This window comes from Heterodontus francisci, chromosome 9 (genome assembly GCF_036365525.1).
Source record: "Heterodontus francisci isolate sHetFra1 chromosome 9, sHetFra1.hap1, whole genome shotgun sequence".
Taxonomy (NCBI): domain Eukaryota; kingdom Metazoa; phylum Chordata; class Chondrichthyes; order Heterodontiformes; family Heterodontidae; genus Heterodontus; species Heterodontus francisci.
The window spans coordinates 80,359,924-80,379,478 of NC_090379.1; the positions used below are offsets into that span (position 1 = coordinate 80,359,924).

A 19,555-nucleotide genomic window follows, 5' to 3' on the forward strand; every position below is an offset into this window, starting at 1 on the left:
CCCTGGGGTGAGGGGGTTGTCCTATGATAGGCCAAGTAAACTGGGCCTGTATTATCTGTAGTTTAGAAGAATGAGAGGTGATCTCATTGAAACATACAAGATTCTACAGGGGCTGGATAGGGTAGACAGATTATCTCCGCTGGTTGGGGAATCAAAAACACGGGGGCACAGTCTCAGGATAAGGGGTCGATCATTTAGGACTGAGATGAGGAGAAATTACTTCATTCAAAGAGTTGTGAATCTTTGGAATTCTGTACCCCAGAGGGTTGTGGATGTGCCATCATTGAATACATTTAAGGCTGGGATAGACAAGATTTTTGGTGTCCCATTTGAGTAGGTGGGAAAGTGGAGTTGAATCCTAAGATCAGCCATAATCATATAGAGCAGGCTGTATGTGCCATATGGTTGACGACTCCTATTTCTTGTGTTCTTGTGCTTGATGGGTGATTGTTAACTTCTTGGAAGTAACCACCTTGTCTTGCATTTCGCAGTGCACCCATGCAGTTGCACCTCTGATGAAAAGCAAGAGGAGCAGTAACACCAGCACCAGCTGCCTTCTCTTCAGCCATATGCTGCTCCACAAGGCAGAGGGGATGGGTACATAGATCCAGCTCAAAGGAGGTGCAACCCCAACACAGTGTCTACAGGCAGCGGATAAGCATTCTCGGCATGTGTGAATGCCAGTACTTCAGTAGGCCTGGGCCTCCATGGCCGGGCATTGCTGACATCTGCAGTCTCCTGGAACAAGAACTCCTTCCCCAGTCGGTCAGGTGGACAGACATTGTCATTATCTGTTGAGGTGCCAGTCAGTGGAGGGCCACCCACCTTCGGGTTTCTGCCTCTCCCTAAGATGTGTGCTGCTTTCTGCAAGGAGTAAGCAGAGTGTTGTGTGTTAGCAATGGAAAAAAAAATTTAGCTTTTCTGTTCTTGCAACCAAAGTGCATAACTTCACACTTCCCTACATTATACTCCATCTGCCATGTTGCCCACTCACTTAACCTGTCTATATCTCTTTGCAGCCTCTGTGTCTTCCCCACAGCTTACCTTTGTATCATCAGCAAACTTAGATGCATTCCTCTTAGTCTCTTCATCTTAGTCATTAATATAGATTGTAAATAGCTAAGCCTGCAGCACTCCACTATTCACTGCCTGCCAACTTGAAAATGCCCTGTTTATGCCCACGCGTTGTTTCCTATCTGTTAACCAATCATCTATCCATGCTAATATATTGCTCCCAACTCCATGAGCCCTTATCTTTCCTATTAACCTTTTGTGTAATTGATCATAGTGAGCTTCTAATGTTGCTATGTGACACCATGGACTAATTAGATATTAATTTTAGTCTGTCTTAATCAGGTGACTCCACAGACCAAGCTACGTCAGACATATGGTTGAAAATGATTTCAGCTTGTTTTCGCAACCATTATTTTCCTATCCCCTCCATTCTCCCCATCAATCCTTTAACTTGGGCAATGTAGCCACTCAGCCCAGCCTGCGAGCCCTTTGCTGCCTTCCACCCACCCAGGCTGGAAATGCGTAGTCTACCTCTGTTCTGCTCTCTCCAGTCAAGGCCTGCTGCAAGTATTCTACCTGTGGATCTGGTCACTTCACTTTTCTTGCCAAGCTGACCTCGTGCAGCTTTGAACCTGAGACCTCACTGATCCGACCCAACCTGTAAGATAAGAGAAGAGTCGGCAGGCAGATGGCATTCATTGAGGGGAGATGTGAGGGCATCCACTTAGATCTAAGAAGGATATATTGAGTATTATTTAAATGACAAGACACTAGGAACTGTGGATGAGCAGCGAGATTTAGGCGTCCCAAGTACAGAAGTCACAAAGTTATTGGGGACAGGTATAGAATATTATTAAAAAGGCTAATGGAAGTTATGTTAGTTATATAAAGCTCTGGTTAGGCCCCACTTAGAGGACTGTCTTGTGTTCTAGGCACTGCACCTTAGGAAGGATTTTAGTTTTTTAGTTTTAGTTTAGTTTGAGATACAGGCCCTTCGGCCCACCGAGTCTGTGCCGACCGTCAACCACCCATTTATACTAATCCTACACTAATTCCATATCCCTGCCACATCCCCACCTGTCCCTATACTTCCCTACCACCTACCTATACTAGGGGCAATTGCTAATGGCCAATTTACCTATCAACCTGCAAGTCTTTGGCATGTGGGAGGAAACCCACGCAGACACAGGGAGAACTTGCAAACTCCACACAGGCAGTACCCAGGATTGAACCCGGGTCGCTGGAGCTGTGAGGCTGCGGTGCTAACCACTGTGCCGCCCTTGACCTTGGAGGGAGCTCAGCCCACATTCACCAGAATAATGCTGGGACTAAAGCGGTTAAATTATGAGGACCCACTTATATTCCCTTAAGCATAGAAGATTAAGGGATCATCTAATTGGGTGTATAAAATGATTTAAGGAGTTCATAGGATAGGCTGAGAGAAACTGTGTGCTCTGATGGGGAGTCTACAACAAGGGAGCATAACCATAAAACAGGGGCTGTGCAGTTCAGGAGTGATGCTGAGAAGCACTTCTTCACACAAGGGGTAGTGGGAATCTGGACACTCACCAAGAAGCTGGTGAGTCTAAGTCAGTGGAAATGTCAAAACAGAGATTGATAGATTTTTGTTAGCTAAGGGTATTATGGGTTACAGAACCAAGACTGATAAATGGAGTTAAGGTACGGATCAACCATGATCTAATTGAGTGGTGGATCCAGTTCTAGGGGCTGAATGACCTACCGCTCCAATGTTCCTAATAAACTGTGGGTAACCATGAAAATGTTTGTATTTCTTGATCGAGTCTATTTAGGGTACTGGTCATTTCTAAGTTTGTGCTTGAGGTATTGGATATTTATACAATAATTAAGAACATTGGGTTAATTCAATATTTCAGTTTGTGTATATAGCTTCTGTCTGTAGTTGTATGTTATGCCCATAGATCTGATTGGCTATGCTAATCGTGTGACTTCATGCATTACTGCACACATACATACGGAGGCCTTGCGTCATTTTGCTGGAGTTTGCCGCCAGTGCAATCAGCTCAGCCCTCGCAGCGCGCCCTTTTGAGAAGGATGTCCATGCCGCCGTTCCCATTATGTGCTGGAAGCCTGTGAAGGAGCACTATCCTGACCTTTACATAGCCCAACTGGATAAGGCAAAGCCAGGATACCAAATTTGGTCCATGCAAGTCCAGGAAATGAATTTGTCGATCACTCAGCAAACAACAGTGTCAAGCTTCAAGATGGGCCCTGCACTAGTGTTCCTTAAAGGACCAGGCATGCAAATTGCAGGTAGGTAATTTTTTTTTTTTTTAAGAACTTCTGCTATGTCTGGAAGTACGCTGGAGTGTTTTTGAAGGTGTTGTGGTGAGTTCCTGGATTTGCCTACCACAGGTATGGGGGCAGCAGTGGCAGTGCCTTTGGGTCTGCAGCACAGCAGGGAGATGGAGCAGAGGCTGCAGAGAGGACAAATTCTGTGTGATGCCCTCTGCCAATTTGGACAGTGACAGGAGGCTGTCTGGCAGACCAGCCAGTGCACCCAGCATCTTGGTGTGCATGCCCATCACTGCTCTCCTGTATGTCACCCCATCATGGTCTTCCATCTGAGTCTTCTGCAGCTGAATTTGTCTGTGACCTCTCCCTCTTCTCTCCCTCGACTGCTGTGGCTGGGTAGGTTTTCTAGGTAGAAAACAGGAATTCAGAAGGGGATTGAAGGAGGCTGAGGTGGGAAGCAAGAGGTCCTTGGTGTCACCAAGAGCAACTTGCTCATCATGCTAGATAGCAGGATAAGGGTGAGCTGGGAGTTGAAAAGGGGCATAGGCTGGAACATACCATCATTCTCAATGTTCTCGGCAACGCTGGATGTTTTGGACTTTATCACAGTCGGCTGCCTGATGCTGAGAACCATCTCCTCTAAGACTCGAGATGCGGGTGTCCTTGTCCCCCACTGGTATTGCTCTGTTCCCTTCTACTGTGTGCCATTATGTCCCGCAAGAAAGCGGGTAGGTGTGTAGTGTTGTGTTTGGATAATGTGCCTGCCGTAGCTGAATAGCCAGAGGTATGTGGAGGCAGTGAGAGGTGGGTGTAAGGCTGGCTGCATTGGCAGGTGTATGAGGGTGATGTGGAGTATCGGAGTACTGCTGAGTGAGTGTGTAGTGCATTGAGTAGCATGCGAGGTTTATAGTATGGTGGAGATATCATGTGAAGATGCATTCATTGACCATGACTGCTCCACATAAGGTGGTTAGACCTCTTGTGCCACTGCTGCCAGGGCCTCCGATCCAGACACTGGGGCTTGACTGCACTGGCCAGCTGCTCCCACTCCCTTCTGAAGGTACACATTGAGGGCCTCCTGGCCCCTGCGGAACTATGGCGTCTCCTGTCCATCTCTACCACTAATGTCTCCAGCATTGCATCTGTCGCCCTGGAACCCATTCTCTGTCCTAGTGTTCCATTTTCCATCTTTTAAATTTCAACATCATTAGTCAGTGCAGCTGCCTTTTAAGAGGGGCAGCCTACCTTTTTTAAAAAAAAGTGTGCTGGTTACATCATTTGCATTCAGCACAGCACTACTCTGCCCCCTGCTGGATGCAGAGGCAGCTGGTAGTGTGAAGTGGAAGTCAGCAGTGAGGAACCTGCTCAACCCCGTGCTACAATTAGATAAATGAGGTGGGAGTGCCAAGTTTGCATGCTCCTGACCTCCAACAAAACTGGTGCAGACAAATTACGAATAGTGAACCCCCGCCCAACAATAGGCAAGTGAATTTTCAGCCCTGTATATCCCGCCCTGTTGAATTTGCAACTTTAGTTTAGCAGGACTCCACCCAGGGAATGTGGAGTGACAGAAGAGATGCTTTTGTTGAAGGAAGGGAAAGGAAGCGTTGACCTGTTCGGTTGGAGAGTGGGGGTTGGAGCAAGGGAGATGATGACAGACCTTATTCAGGGTTTGGGGAAGGGTGAAGCAGAAAGACCCTCAGGGCAGAGAGGAACACTTGAGAAGAAAAGAGGTTCAAACATTCTGTCAGGGTGAGAAGCTGGCTGGGGATGGTGGGGTTAGGGTTCTTCAGGCGTGAGTGAGAAAAACCTTGAGTAGAAAATGGTTGGCTGCAAGAGAAGTGATACTATCCCTCCCGCGACAGGGTTACTGATTTCTGGATCTACTGGGAGGAGAGAGATGATTGCTGTTGGGGCTTTAGTTGACTTGTGTTATGTAAAACCTCTATCCTCTCCCTCTCCGTGCCAGCAGAATAACAAAGTTCAGATCATCGTTATTTACAAGTGCAACTCATTGCAGGAGAATGTATGGTTTCTATATACTATTATTGAGTAAAAGTGCCTTTAAGGGATATATAGATGGAGTTTTCTGTTGCTGTCTTGAACACTGAATGAAGTAATTAAAATTCAGTTTAAAAGATAAATATTTCTCTAATTTCAGACAGTTAGTAAATAGATCCTCTGATACTTTGGACCACTGCCATTCATTGACCATTGCTGATCTGGAGGGGAAAATATTGTTTGTGCCTTTAAATAATAACACCATGTCTATTCAATTTAATGGCTTTGCAGTCTGTCTCACTTTTTTAAAAATGTCACTGACAATGGTTTGACCTTGACGAGCATGCCATTACACTCTACTGAATGCCTTCTGGGTACTGAGGGAAACTGTTGCCGCAGGCAGAATGTTATGAGATTGTAAAAAGCACCTCATACAGTTGCTTGGTGACTTGCATTTAATAAAGTTGACCTCAGCATCAGCAGTGGTGGTAATGTTTCCAGACAACAGGCTAATATTTTTATTACAATTTTAAGATGTGGGCCGGACGTTATCACACGCTAGGGGATCTTTATCCTTTTTATGTGGAATGTCCCTGGAACTCCAGTTCAATGAGCATAATTACCTCATTGTAAGTTTTTAGAAGAATTGTTTAATATTTTAATCATAAAAATCCAGTTGAAAAACAAGGGTGAGGGTGGCAGTCCTTACTGGTTTTAGACTTGCCTGTTGGCTGATGGTATGTGTACTTCATTATTTGCCTAACTCTGCAGTGGCTTTGAAGGTTGCTTTTCTTGAAATGCGTGTTTAGAGATGAGATTGATTGACTACAAGCTGACTAGTTGTGTCCACCTTTAGCTACATGTACCATGTTTCACGTCAGAAGGTCAGATGGCGGCATCACAATGAGCAAGGCCTTTAATCAATTTCTGAAAAATTGTACAGTTTAAAATATTTTGTGTTTCTGAAAGTGCTAATGCAAGATACTTTTGAAAAGCTAATTGTCCATAAATTTATCCTGTTAAAAGCCCAACCCCTTCCACTTTCGCCCCTCATAGCCATATGATTTTTTGCAAAGCTTTATGTAAGCTTTATCCACTGAGTGTAATTGAACTTGTCAGACATGAAAGGGTGATGATTGATGAAGCTATGACCACCAGTTCCTTCATCCTTAAGAGACCTCGCAAAAGGAACCTTATAGAAGTAGCTAAGATTCTTAAAATGGAGAAAGTAAACACAGAATAATTTCAGATATGTTGCAGTCACAGGACAGGAAGCTACAGGGTCTGGAATGTGAAGGGGCAGTTTAAGTTAAGATGCAGGGAAATATTCCTTCAAGTTATAATTCACAGCTGAAATGAAAATTGGGCTTATTTAAAGCTGCTTTTACACTGGAACTTTATTAGTTCAGTCTTCTGGGAGAGCAGCCTCCACGAGCTGGTCCTTGCAGTGCTAAATCTGTGTCACACTCTGGCACTCTTGCTTCTACTTTCTGCACAATCCCCACCCCTAACCATCCCTTGTTTATGCTGACATTCTCTTTTCGTCCCTCAACCCAAAATATCACTCCGAATTTCTCTCCCCTTCCCTCTCAAACCTCTGCTCCTTGTTTGTGCCTCCTTAACTTTCTTCCTTGCTGCCTATTTTGCTCTTAGTCTCTCTTCCATCCATTTTCTTTTCTTCCTTCTCCCCTTCTGACTCACACCTGCTTGTACCTAATGCAACAGACTGGATCCCCATTGCTTTTGATGCCCCTCCTAGCACTAATGCAAGTGATTTTAGTTACTCCTTGCATTTCTGTGCTCTACAAACGTTCCACCTTTTGGGTGGGACATGCATTCCCCAAGGTCCAACAAGAACATAACTCTGCTGAAGCCCATAAGCAAAATGTAAATTCATGAGATGAATTCTTAAACCTTTTAGCTGATTTGATCTTGTCCTTCTAGAATCGAACACAACATTGTATTCTACAGTATCTTGTTTCTGAACCTGTTTATTGCATTGGCAGACTCGTAGACCCAGTCTTATTGTGGGTCTCTGAAAGTAAAGAATAAAGAGCGAGCTTGCCCTTATGTCGTGCCTTACATGACCTCTGGGTGCCCCAAAGCACGTTAGAGCCAAAGAAGTCTTTTGAAATAGTCACTGTTGCAATGTAGGACATGCAGCAGCCAATGTGCACACAGCAAGCTCCCATAAACGGTGATGTGATGAAGACCAGATAACCTGTTTTAATGTTGCTGGGTCTGGAAAAGGTAGTAGCTTTGTGAATTGAAGGTGGCGGAAAACAGTTAAATGTGAAAGAGTGACTGTTGAGCCAAGTTACTGGGAAATGATGCCTTGATTGGTACACAATTGGATAATTATTGGACATAATTCACAGGTGCAGTGGCATCGAGCAGTCTGATCATTCACCTTTCATGACAGTCTACTCGTGCTTATCTGTTTGTCAAATAGCATGAACCAAGGATGTTGTAATAACACTTGCTTGTGATCCAGATTCAGTATTTGTCTTTCAGATGTGTGCTTCATTTTCTCCAACTACAAACCAAACAAATACTTGGTAACCGTAGCCAGAAGTGCTGAGTGGATGATCCGTCTCCGCTTCCCCCGAGGTCTCCAGCATCACAGATGCCAGTCTTCAGCCAATCCAATTCACTCCACGTGATATCAAGAAATGGCTGAAGGTGCTGGGTACTGCAAAGGCTATGAGCCTGACAACATTCTGGCAATAGCACTGAAGTCTTGTGCTCCAGTACTGGCTTCGCCCCTAGCTGTTCCAATACAGCTACAACACTGGTATCTACCTGGCAATGTGGAAAATTGTCCAGGTATGTCCTGTGCACTAAGAGCAGGACAAATCCAACCCGGCCAATTACTGTCCTGTCCGTCTACTCTCAGTCACCAGCAAAGTGATGGAAGGGGTCATCGACAGCGCTATCAAGCGACACTTGCTCAGCAATAACCTCCTCGCTGACAGTCAGTTTGGGTTCTGCCAGTGCCACTGAGCTCCTGACCTCATTGCAGCCTTGGTCCAAACAGCCTTGGTTCAGAGGTGAGAGTGACTGCCCTTGACATCAAGGCAGCATTTGAGTGAATATGGCATCAAGGAGCCCTTGCAAAACTGGAGTCAATGGGAATCGGGGAAAACTCTCTGCTGGTTGGAGTCATACCTAGCACAAAGAAAGATAATTGTGGTTGTTGGAGGTCAATCATCTCAGTCCCAGGACATCACTGCAGGAGTTCTTCAGGATAGTGTCCTAGGCCCAACAATTTTCAACTGCTTCGTCAATGACCTTCCCTCCGCCATTTTCTCTTAGGGTTGTGCGACTTTGGAACACTCTACCTCAGAATGTGGTGGAGGCAGGAACATTAAATATTTTTAAGGTGGCGATAGATAGATTCTTGTTAGACAAGGGAATCAAGGTGTATCAGGGGTAGATGGGAGTGTGGAATTCGAAACACACAGATCAGCCACGATCTTTATTGAATAGTGGAGTGGGCTCAAGGGGCCGAATGGCCTACTTCTCCTTATTCGTATGTTTGTATACGGTCAGAAGTGGGGATGTTTGTTAATTGCACAATGTTCACAACTCCTCTGACACTGTAGCAGCCCGTGTCCAGATGCAGCAAGACCTGGACAACATCCAGGCTTGGGCTGGTAAGTGGCAATTAACATTCGCGCCACACAAGTGCCAGAAAATGAACATCTCAAACAAGAAAGAATCTAACCAATCTCGCTTTGACGTTCAATGGCATTACCATTGCTGAATCCTCCACTATCAACATCCTGGGGGCTTCCTATTGACCAGAAACTGAACTGGACCAGCCACATAAATACTGTGGCTACAAGAGCAGGTCAGAGGCAGGGAATTCTGCAGCGAGTAACTCACCTCCTGTCTCTCCAATGCCTGTTCACCATCTACAAGGCACAAGTCAGGAGTGTGATGGAATACTCTCCACGTGCCTACATGGGTGCAGCTCCAATAACACTCGAAGCTCAGCACCATCCAGAACAAAGCAGCCCACTTGATTAGCACTCCAACCGCTATCTTCAACACTGACTCCCTTCACTGCCGACGCACAGTGGCAGCAGTGTGCATCATCTCCAAGATGCGTTCCAGCAACTCACCAAGACTCCTTTGACAGCACCTTCCAAACCCACACCTAGAAGGACAAGGGCAGCAGATGCATGGGAACACCACCACCTGCAAGTTCCCCTCCAAGTCATGCACCATCCTGACTTGGAACTATATTGCCGTTCCTTCGCTGTCGCTGGATCAAAATTTTGGAACTCACTCCCTTCCTAACACCCCAAGGACTGCAGCAGTTCAAGAAGGCAGCTCACCACCACCACCTCGAGGGCAATTGGGGATCGGCAATAAACAGTGGCCTAGCCAGTGATGCCCACATCCCATTAATGAATAAAGAAAGCAATAGGCTTGATGAAAATCATTAGGCTGTTTGATTTTGTAGTACATGGACAAGCAGAGAAATTGTAATTGTGTTCACTCACTGTTCATTAGTACATCTAGTCTTTGGATGATAGCACAAAAATAAGGAAGTCATTATGCTAGCTCAAATTAGTAAGCTATTTTGCTCATCTTAAACTAATTTTCCAGCTACATTCCATTCTTCCTGCAACCTATTGATACCTTACCAAAAAGTTCTGGGGCCAGGCATTTCTAGAATTTCTTAGGTACTGAATTCCCAAACTTGCAACAAGCAGATGCCAATTTTCCCTGAATAGAGATTTGCTTGCATGGGCTCCGCTACTGGTGACTCTGGCCAAAAGTTTGGACTTTGCGCCTGTGTGCTTTTGCACCTGGTGCGTCAGAGATTGTTCCAAATTGCCAGGGAATGGACAGTAATAATTCAATTTATCAATTTCCCTGCTTCAAACCAGATTCTGCCATCCCAATCTTAAAAGGATCTGTTCCATGATTGTGGGCACTAATGCCAGATGTCCTTACACAGAATGCACTGTGGAGTAGAATATGCCCTATCCATTTTACTGGTAACTGGCAGGCAGCTTCAGAAGGGGCCCTTTGCATGTGGAAGGAACGCCCATTTCTCCAGTACAGCAAACATGTATGAATTTATTGATTATATTGACAACTTTGCAAAATGCAACAACCTGTATTGACTAAAATGAGGCATTACATTGCTAATTTGTTATAATTATGGTGGATAAAGTTATTCTTTATATTTAATGAATATTGCAGACGTCATAGTACATAAATACATAGGATGAATTTAGTAAGTTATTTCTTTTCGTTCAACAGCCGCATTGACAGAATAAGTCATCAGTTAAAACCTTGCATTTCAAGCACCCACTGAATATACTTATGTCGTGGGAAAATGTTACATGTCAAGAAAGAATTTCAAAATTGTAGAGAAGCATTCAAATTTACTCTTGTGGGGGAGGGGGCAGAGAAAGGAGGTCACGATATAGTTTGAAGAGGATGCTAATAACTTCTATGGGAAGATTAGCGGGCATTTAGGAAAGGGCAGGCTATTAATGCAATGATACCTGAAGTATAGCTGTCATGGTGATGCCACCGTGACTGACTTTGAAAGAGGTTACTGTGGGAGAGAAAAACTCCCAAAATGTATAAGACTTCCTTTCTGTTGAAATTTAGCAATTTACTGGGATGTTTTTCACTTTTTAGAAATCCAGATGTTAATCTTGCCCAATGTTCCTGCTAAACTGTATGGCCACGCAACAACCCGAAAGTTCCAACGCAGGCCACGCACAAATCGGCCCCCTTAAGTTAGTGTGTGCACTGCCACGCAAAAAAATTTTAAAGGATACTTAAATGAATCAGCTGCACACTACAACAAAAAAGAATACTGGGTACATTGATGTTCTCCTCCTATTTTAATCATAATACAAATACCGACTTCAGTTTCTGCTAGATGAGGTTGGTCTAGGCTTCAGATTTACCAGCAGAATTATGCACAAACGGTACAGCAATTTCAGGCGCGGGCAGAGGCATGATTATATGCAAATATGTACAATTTGCTGTCCAGGTCGCATTGTTCTGCTGTTGGCTTCAAGGAAACGGCATCTTGCTGTCTGCCTCACCATTGATGTGCATTGAAATTGATGTATTTGCATGGTCGATACGAACTAAACTTGCCAGGTTTTGTATTTTTGGGGAGATTTTAAAAACCAATCTTTAAAAAAAAGATTTTCTCTCGCTTGTGCCTTCGCGCCCGTTCACTCGCGCTCTCTATCTAATCTTTATTTTCCTCTTTATTACTTATTTGACATTGAAATTACCCACTCTGATTTACCCTCTTTCTGGGTCCTTCTGCTGTTTATTTCCCAATCCTTTATTCTGAGCCATTCTTAATGTCTTATATTTATTAACCCAGCAAGTGGTTATGACCTGGAATGCCTTGCCTGAAAGGGTGGTGGAAGCAAATTCAATTGTTCCCTTCAAAAGGGAATTGGATAAGCATGTGAAAGGAAAAAAAAAATGCAGGGTTGTGGGTAGAGGGCGGGGCAGTGGACTAGCTGAATTGCTCGAATGGCTTTCTTCTGTGTTGTAACTATTCTGTGATTATATAGGAGTTACCCTGATGGTTGTCCTGTTCGCTAAGGTCCCAGATGGCTGTTTCCTTCCTGTGACGTTGTAAGTGTGCTAAGAATTACGCAGACAACCAATTTAGGATTGTCAAATCGGGCTCGCAGTGAAGCACAGTGCCGCAGTGGTTAGCACCGCAGCCTCACCGCTCCAGCGACCCGGGTTCAATTCCGGGTACTGCCTGTGTGGAGTTTGCAAGTTCTCCCTGTGTCTGCGTGGGTTTTCTCCGGGTGCTCAGGTTTCTTCCCACATGCCAAAGACTTGCAGGTTGATAGGTAAATTGGCCATTAGCATTGCCCCTAGTATAGGTAGGTGGTAGGGAAAATATAGGGACAGGTGCGGATGTGGTAGGAATATGGAATTAGTGTAGGATTAGTATAAATGGGTGGTTGATGGTCGGCACAGACCCGGTTCATATCTTTTGCGGATGAAAAATTGAGGCTACATTAAATTTAAATTAATTGTACAGATGTTATGTATTAAAGGCCTGCTACCCGACCGCAACCCAACGACTTATTGGGTTCAGGTTGGGTCGCTGTTCCGGGTCCAGCTTTCGGGTTCGGGTCGGACACGCACAGTACTCCACAGACTAACTCTGCGCAGTGAGTGAGTGCCTCTATGATGTCATCGTGCTCATGCTACAGCAGTGCAGCTTCCTTCCATTCCATCCATCCAAAAGTGGTAAGTACAGTGAGTGCACTGTGGTTGGGTCGGGCGCGGGAGAAAATGGAAGGACTCTGGCTGGGTCGGGCTCTGGTCCGATATGATTCTGTTGGGTTCGGGTTGGGTTCATTTTTCCAGACCCGAGCAGGCCTTTACTATGTATGTGCATAAGAAAGAAAAAAGAAGGACTTGCGTTATTGGTGCTTTTCACAACCACGGGACAATGAAGTACTTTTGAAGTGTAGTCACTGTTGTAATGTAGAAACGCATAGTTTATAGATTATATTTATCCTGTTACAGGCAGGTGGGAAGTAGTGTGGGTGGCTTCCACTTTTTACCGCTCAACTGACAGCAGATAGTGTTTTAAAGAATTTAGTCCTTGAGTGTTTAAGGGTCAGATAAACAGACAAACGACAGGTTTTCTTGTCGGCTTAAAAAGAAAGATAAACTATTTATCAAACGAATACCCAAAAATGTTCTCAGCCTCTCCCAGTCACGCATTCACACACAAGAAAAGATAGCGAGTAGAGGGTAGCATGCATTTGTAGGCTTGAATGTTCGTTATCTTGGAATTGCTGAAGTGTCGCAGACTCCTTTGGTTAAAACTCAGTCCAAGTTGGTGGTGGAAGTCATGGTTCAGTTTCTCAGATGGGGAGTTTTCAAGGTCACCTTGCAATCTCTTTGCTTCAATAGTTTAAAGTTAGTGTTGGCAGGGTTTATTGCTTAGCTGGATCAATATTGCAGCTTCTCTGGCTGGAATGGGTTTCTGTCTCCCTCTCCCAGAGCAATTACTACTTTTAATGTAAAAACTTATCAGATTTTTTGACGCTGTCACCTAGGGTGTTCGTACACTGTCCCAGGATGTGGGGACCATTGTTTTATAAAGGCATCTGAATGTGGTTCATTTTGATAAATAGGTGTTATTTCACACCTATTATTTTGGCCTTGCCTTCGGAGTCAGTCTGTCTGCAAAAGCTTTTGCTAGCCCAATTTTTGATATAGGAGTAGTTAACATGGAATCGACAATCAAGGCAATTCCAGATGTTAATAACGTTCCCGTCTTCAACAAACAAATTTGTTTTGGCAGTACAGGAGGGGTTCACCTGACCTCTCTCTCCCATGTTGCCGGTTAACAAAGTGTCCATTTTCTTTTAGCTCAGTTAAACAGTTTACTTTTATTTCATAATTCCTGCAGTTCATTTCATATTTCATCACTGTTCCCTGCATGAGGGCGACTATCTTTCTTTAACAAATAAGAATTCAGTCCAAGTCTCAATTCAAATGACCATGTTTTGTGTTTTACACATCTTTTGCTATAAAAGAGCTGTTTTCGTCAGTGTTGTACTGGTCCCCAGAATTGACCTATTAGATTTCAACAACTTAAATTTGTGTAATACTTACACATAATTTTAAGCACTTGGCAGGTAATTGGAAGATATAGAGCAGTGGCGGTAATGAAATTAAAGGAGGTAACCATAGGTATTAATGGAAGAGTGTGGTTGAGGAGGCTGTTGGCATTAGAGAGTGCATGATGGAAAGGCAGAGGGATTTAGTATGGGTATTTCACAGTGTAACAGGTCTGATGGCTGTAGGAGCTGTGGAATTTTGTGTGAACCATGCACAGTGGGCCAGGTTCATGCTGGAATGTAGACTTGGAGAAGACCCCAGAGTCAAAGGAGAGGAGGGATTTGAAAACCAGAATTAGGATTTTGATGATGTGATTTGGGAAGCTAATCGAGAACAGTGAGGACAGTTTTTTTTTCCTATGATCAAACTGTCTCTGACAAGTGCAGCATACCATCATGTTTGAGTTTTCAAACCAACCTACTGAGAAATCTACAAATGTACAGTTTCTTTCGGCATAACTCTTCCCTGTTGGGGGCATATCCCCTTACCCAAGTTCACAGAATTAAAGGACAGGTTACCATAGCCAACACTCAATGATTCAAATTTAAAAATTTCATCCTCGTCTTCAAATCCCTTGCTCTCATCCTTCCCTATCTCTCTAACCTCTTCGAGCTCTGCAGCCAACTGAAATTCCTCATACTGTATGTCCCTCTTCTTTTGACCCACCATTAGCAGCTGTGCATCCATCCTTAATCCCCTTATCCTGCATCTCCATTCTGTTGCCCTCTTTTAAAACTCGCTGTAAAGCACACATCTTTGACAAGACTTTGTCTTGACACCTTCTATCTGTTCCTATGCGTGGACATCCATTTTTTGATTTTTGCCTTTGCACAATGCTTTGGGATATTCTTCTGTGTTGCATGACATTTTTGAAATCCAGACGCAATACCTTGTAGAAATCTTTGAGGGGCTTTGGGAAAGAAGTGTGCCTACCATAAGGCCAAATTCCTCACCTCCTTCCATGTATTCAGTGATATCATGGTAAGCTAGAGCACAGTTTTCCTGTAAGCATCTTATCCTTTTCTATGACAAATCAACTTCGCGTGGACAAGAAGTATTATTCTTTTCACCATGCTGTTCAACAGTACCTCTCAAACCCTGGTCTCTACCACCTAGAAGGATAAAGATAACAGTTGCATGGGAAAACCACCTCCTGCAAGTTGCACACTACCTGACTTGGACTTATGTTACCATTCCTTTATTATCACTGTGTCAAATTCCTGGAATACCTTCACCACATGAGCTGCAGAGGTTCAAGGAGGAGGTTTACTACCACCTTCTCAAGGGCATCTAGAAATGGCCAATATGTGTTGTCCTTGAAAGTGACATCCCTATTCCAAGAATGAAGTTTAAAAAAGCTTCCCTTTCACAGACCTTTGTCGTTCTTCTTTGTGACTCAGAATTCCAGCAGTACACTGAAACATTGAGCGCATGTGTGGCACAAACACAATCTATTCACCAGTCTCTCAAAGGCAGCTGGAAGGTGAGTAGGTGGTTCTAGGCACTGTTAAAGAGCATTACCACTCACTCTCTACTTCCTCCCTCCCTCCCCCCCCCCCCACCCCCGCCCCCCACAACCTAGCACAACTTTACAAACTTGGCATTAATACCGTGAACACCGAATGTCCCATCATTAGCTAGGCAATACAGCGTGGCATCCACCTCATGACACAAAACTGGTTTATTCCACTAGTTGTTCCAAACTCTATGCAGATGGGTCTTTACTTGTTGAATCAGATGCATTCAATATGATACTCACTCCAGACTTTGGGATACTCTTGTAGGTTTGTTGGAGGGCATTGGACCTTCAGTTATTGGCGCAAGCTCAGAGAAACTCTTTTAGCCCTTTAGCCAACGGTAAAACTATTTTTAGGATAATTTTTGTATAATTTATGCCCCCTTGCGGATCCGCAACCTTGTGAAATGACTGATCACGCTTTGCCTTAATGACATTCCTAGCCTCATGATGTACTACATCCTAGTCTGGCTTGGCAGCCATTCTTGATTGCTCCAAGGTGGCTTCAAATATGACATTAAAGACCAACTTTTTGTCTCAGTCCTTTTCTCTTTTGCTGTTATCTTTATGGGGTGGTGCTTATTGCTTACGAAGCTAGCAGGCTGCAGCTTCAGTTGGTTCATGATTTCAGATGGGAAAGTAAGGAAACAATTCAATTTCATAGAAGACATCGAAAAGGAAGAATGATTATGCAGTCTGGTCTCACCCTTTCGAGAGTTATAGATTGAGTAAGTCTCTAAAAGCCCTTTCATATATATTGAGGATGCAGACTTGATCAAGTGCACAGATGAAAAAAACTGGTCACATCATTAAGCATTCAAGCTTCGCCAGCAAGTGTCTGATCTGGTCAGCCATAGCACATGCATCATCAGCCATGCTGGCCTGACAGTCCTGTTTGTTGCAACAATGAGCATTTTTCAAAAGATAGCCAAGAGATGTTTGATGAAAAAGTTAACTAATCAGGGGTCTGAAATCTTCCAGCTACATTGAATATTGCATTTGGAGAGCAAAGGACAGATGATAAGTTTGCAGTGCTTAGTATGGAATAAGATGTGAGCGGACGAGTTTGGATCGAGGTGGAATTGATATTCCATGGAGCTCCAACTAGTACAGTTGCTGTGGTTTATTCCAGGTGACTGGATTTAATTAAACTCCGTGGTGCCATAGGGGGAGGTGAATGTGATGGTCGTGCAGTAGCTTTATAGTAGATTTTTGTCACATGAATTGCTAGCCATAAAAATGTTTTCTTCATATTCTGGAGAAAAGTACAATGATGAAAATGGATTTTGGGTTTTAAAACATAGTTTATAAACTTTGGGATTTTATTTGCATGTAATTAATCAAAACCTTTTATTAATCAAATCTAAAACCAGCTACTGGGAAACCTCAATAACCTCTAGGCGCTACTATGGGAAACAGTGAGTATGCAATCTTAACTGCCTTCTCCGAAGGTCACAAGGACTTTCAATGAATTTAAAGTAGAGAATTATGCCTGTTGAACAGCATCGGAGACAGCTTGTAGAATAATGGGTTGCAATCTTGTGGACATTCAAACTAAACAATTAATGTGAAATATGAACACTTTTTAAAAATCTGAATTCAGTTTTAAGAAGCTCATGAAATGTGTATTTGTATCATATCTCATTTTGTCAGATTTCTGCAAAGACTTGCATTAAGTGAACAGTATGGAGCATATCTCTTACAAAAGAAAGGAAAATGCTTTTCTGGAGATTGACAATACTGAAAATGTGAGTGGAATACAAAAGATGATCGTGCACCAGGGAGCTTTGGAGAGAATCATGATCATCTCTGACTGTACATGCTATTTTTTAGTTTTAATAAAGATTATGCATCTAAACACAGCTTGTGGTTTAATTTGAGGAATTAAAGTCCTTTCATTCATTGCTCTGATGTGTGTAGTAAATAGCCTTACCTTGTAGTTAATTTTTGTTGTGTTTCTTGGGCCCATCATCCTTTGGCTGACTCCTTGGGAAGCATATCTACATGATGAAAGAAGTGCCACTCCCTTAGATGCCTGTCAGATGTCTTGGCTAATCCTGATGAAATGCTACCATCGGGGAATGTGGGTCAGTAGTCTTATTCAGGCTTGGGTTTTCCATTTGGGGATCCACATTACAACTGCAGGGCTGCATTGCACTGTAGATGACGAGTGAAACACAAACTCTGTTTTTCTCCCGGTCATCAGCAAGTGAGTGGTCGATTAGATAAGAACAGAAAAATGTATTTTAAGCATCGCTAAAGTGTCACTTTGATCCATTTTATCATTGGCTCTTAAACTTATCCCACAGTTCTTGACCAGAACTAACTCTTTCCCCATCTCTTTGGTTTGTTCCATTTCTTTCTTCATCCGTTGAAATCAGTGGCCTGGAAATTCTTGGGGTCCTGCTCTAAGTGGATACGACCTCACATTCTGCCCACCCATCCCCAAATTGGACTTCAAATCCAGTTGAAATGTGGCAGAATACCGGTGCTGAATTAATTATACGCTCTCCAGCCCCAGCAAGCAGATTATATGACTCTGAATTGATCTCACTGCCCCGATTCTGCACCTCTGCCAATATCCATGTGCAGATTTGCAGGTCGATGTTTGGTAATCAGGAGCAGCAGTTCTGGCTGGGTTTGGGCTGAGGACAATTGTGCAACCCTTTCAGGACATTGCTACCTCTTCCCGAGGTAATGATTCTAGTAAACCTTGGGACTTGATTTATGCTTGTGTTTCTCAGGTGTGTTTGGTTTGCTGAGGGGTGTCACCACCCCCTCCCCCCCCCCCCCCCCACCCCCCACTTCCCAAAAGCAGCCTGTCATGTTCCCGGGGTGTTGAATTTTGGGAGGATGCTAAACTGTTGGAGGGCATGAGGAAAGCAAGCCACTGCTGTCCTGCTGATTGTTGAGGTCGTCATGGAAGGTGCTGTGTTTGTCAGCCATGTGCAACTTGGGCTGGCAGATGCTGCTGATGTCCCCTGTAGCATATTGGAAGGATCCACAAAGAAAGAAGCTAAGGGCTGTGGTGACTTTCACAGCCACTGGTAAAGCTTGACACCCTGGTCCAGCATGTAGACGTTTCTCTTGCAGGAGCTTGTAGAGGTCTGCAACAGCCTGTTGGAGAAGTGTAGTTTCCTGATGCACTGTTCCTTGGATAGATCCAAGAAAGTGACTCTTGGCCTGTGCACCCTTTGTACTGGGTCAGCCTCCAACAAACAGTCCCCTCACCTGCTATCTTCTAATAGGCACTACTGCTGGTACTGGTTGCTGAGGCTGTTGCTTTTCTCTATCCAAATGAAGCTAACACACGAACACAAGATATAGGAGCAGGAGTAGACCATAAGGCCCATCGAGCCTGCTCCGCCATTCAATATGATCATGGCTGATCTTGGGCTTCAACTCCACTTTCCTGCCTGCTTGCCATATCCTTTGATTCCCTGAGTGACCAAAAAATCTGTCTATCCCGGCCTTAAATGTATTCAATGATGGAGCATCCACAACCCTCTGGGGTAGAGAATTCCAAAGATTCACGACCCTTTGAGTGAAGTAATTTCCCTCAACTCAGTCCTAAATGATCCAGAGACTGCTCCCCCATGTTTTAGATTCCTCGACCAGCAGAAACCATCTCTGAGTCTACCCTGTCCGGCTCCCTCAGAATCTTGTATGTTTCAATGAGATGGCTGCTCAGTCTTCTAAACTCCAGAGAATATAGGCCCAATTTACTCAGCCTCTCATAGGACAATCCTGTCTTCCCAATTTAGTGAACCTTCACTGTACTGCCTCCAGTGCAATTATATCCTTTCTTAAATGTGGAGACCAAAACTGCACATAGTACTCCAGCTATGATCTCGCCAAAACCCTGTACAATTGTAGCCAGACTTATCTATTCCTGTGCTCCAATCCCCTTGTAATAAAGGCCAACATGTCATTTGCCTTCTTAATTGCTTGCTATGCCTGCATGCTAATTTCCTGCGTTCCTTGTACAAGCGCATCCAAGTCTCTTTGAACATCAACACTTACATGTTTTACACCTTTTAAAAAAATATTCTGCTTTTCTCTTCTTACAACCCAAAGTGAATCATTTCACGC

The 19,555-nt window shown here is 43.9% G+C and overlaps 1 protein-coding gene across 8 annotated transcripts in view; it reads left to right on the forward strand.

Moving 5' to 3' along the window:
* stxbp6 (syntaxin binding protein 6 (amisyn)) overlaps nucleotides 1–19,555 on the forward strand; it is a 324,378-nt gene that overhangs the window by 108,664 nt on the left and 196,159 nt on the right. Inside the window, exon 1 of one of the 8 annotated variants that reach the window (XM_068038352.1) lies at nucleotides 3,063–3,306. The exons of the other annotated variants lie outside the window; for them this stretch is intronic. Within the exon in view, the coding sequence (XP_067894453.1) occupies nucleotides 3,111–3,306 (196 nt within the window). The 5' untranslated portion in view covers nucleotides 3,063–3,110. Of the gene's footprint in view, nucleotides 1–3,062; nucleotides 3,307–19,555 lie in introns of those variants that run through there. 8 annotated transcript variants of the gene reach the window in all.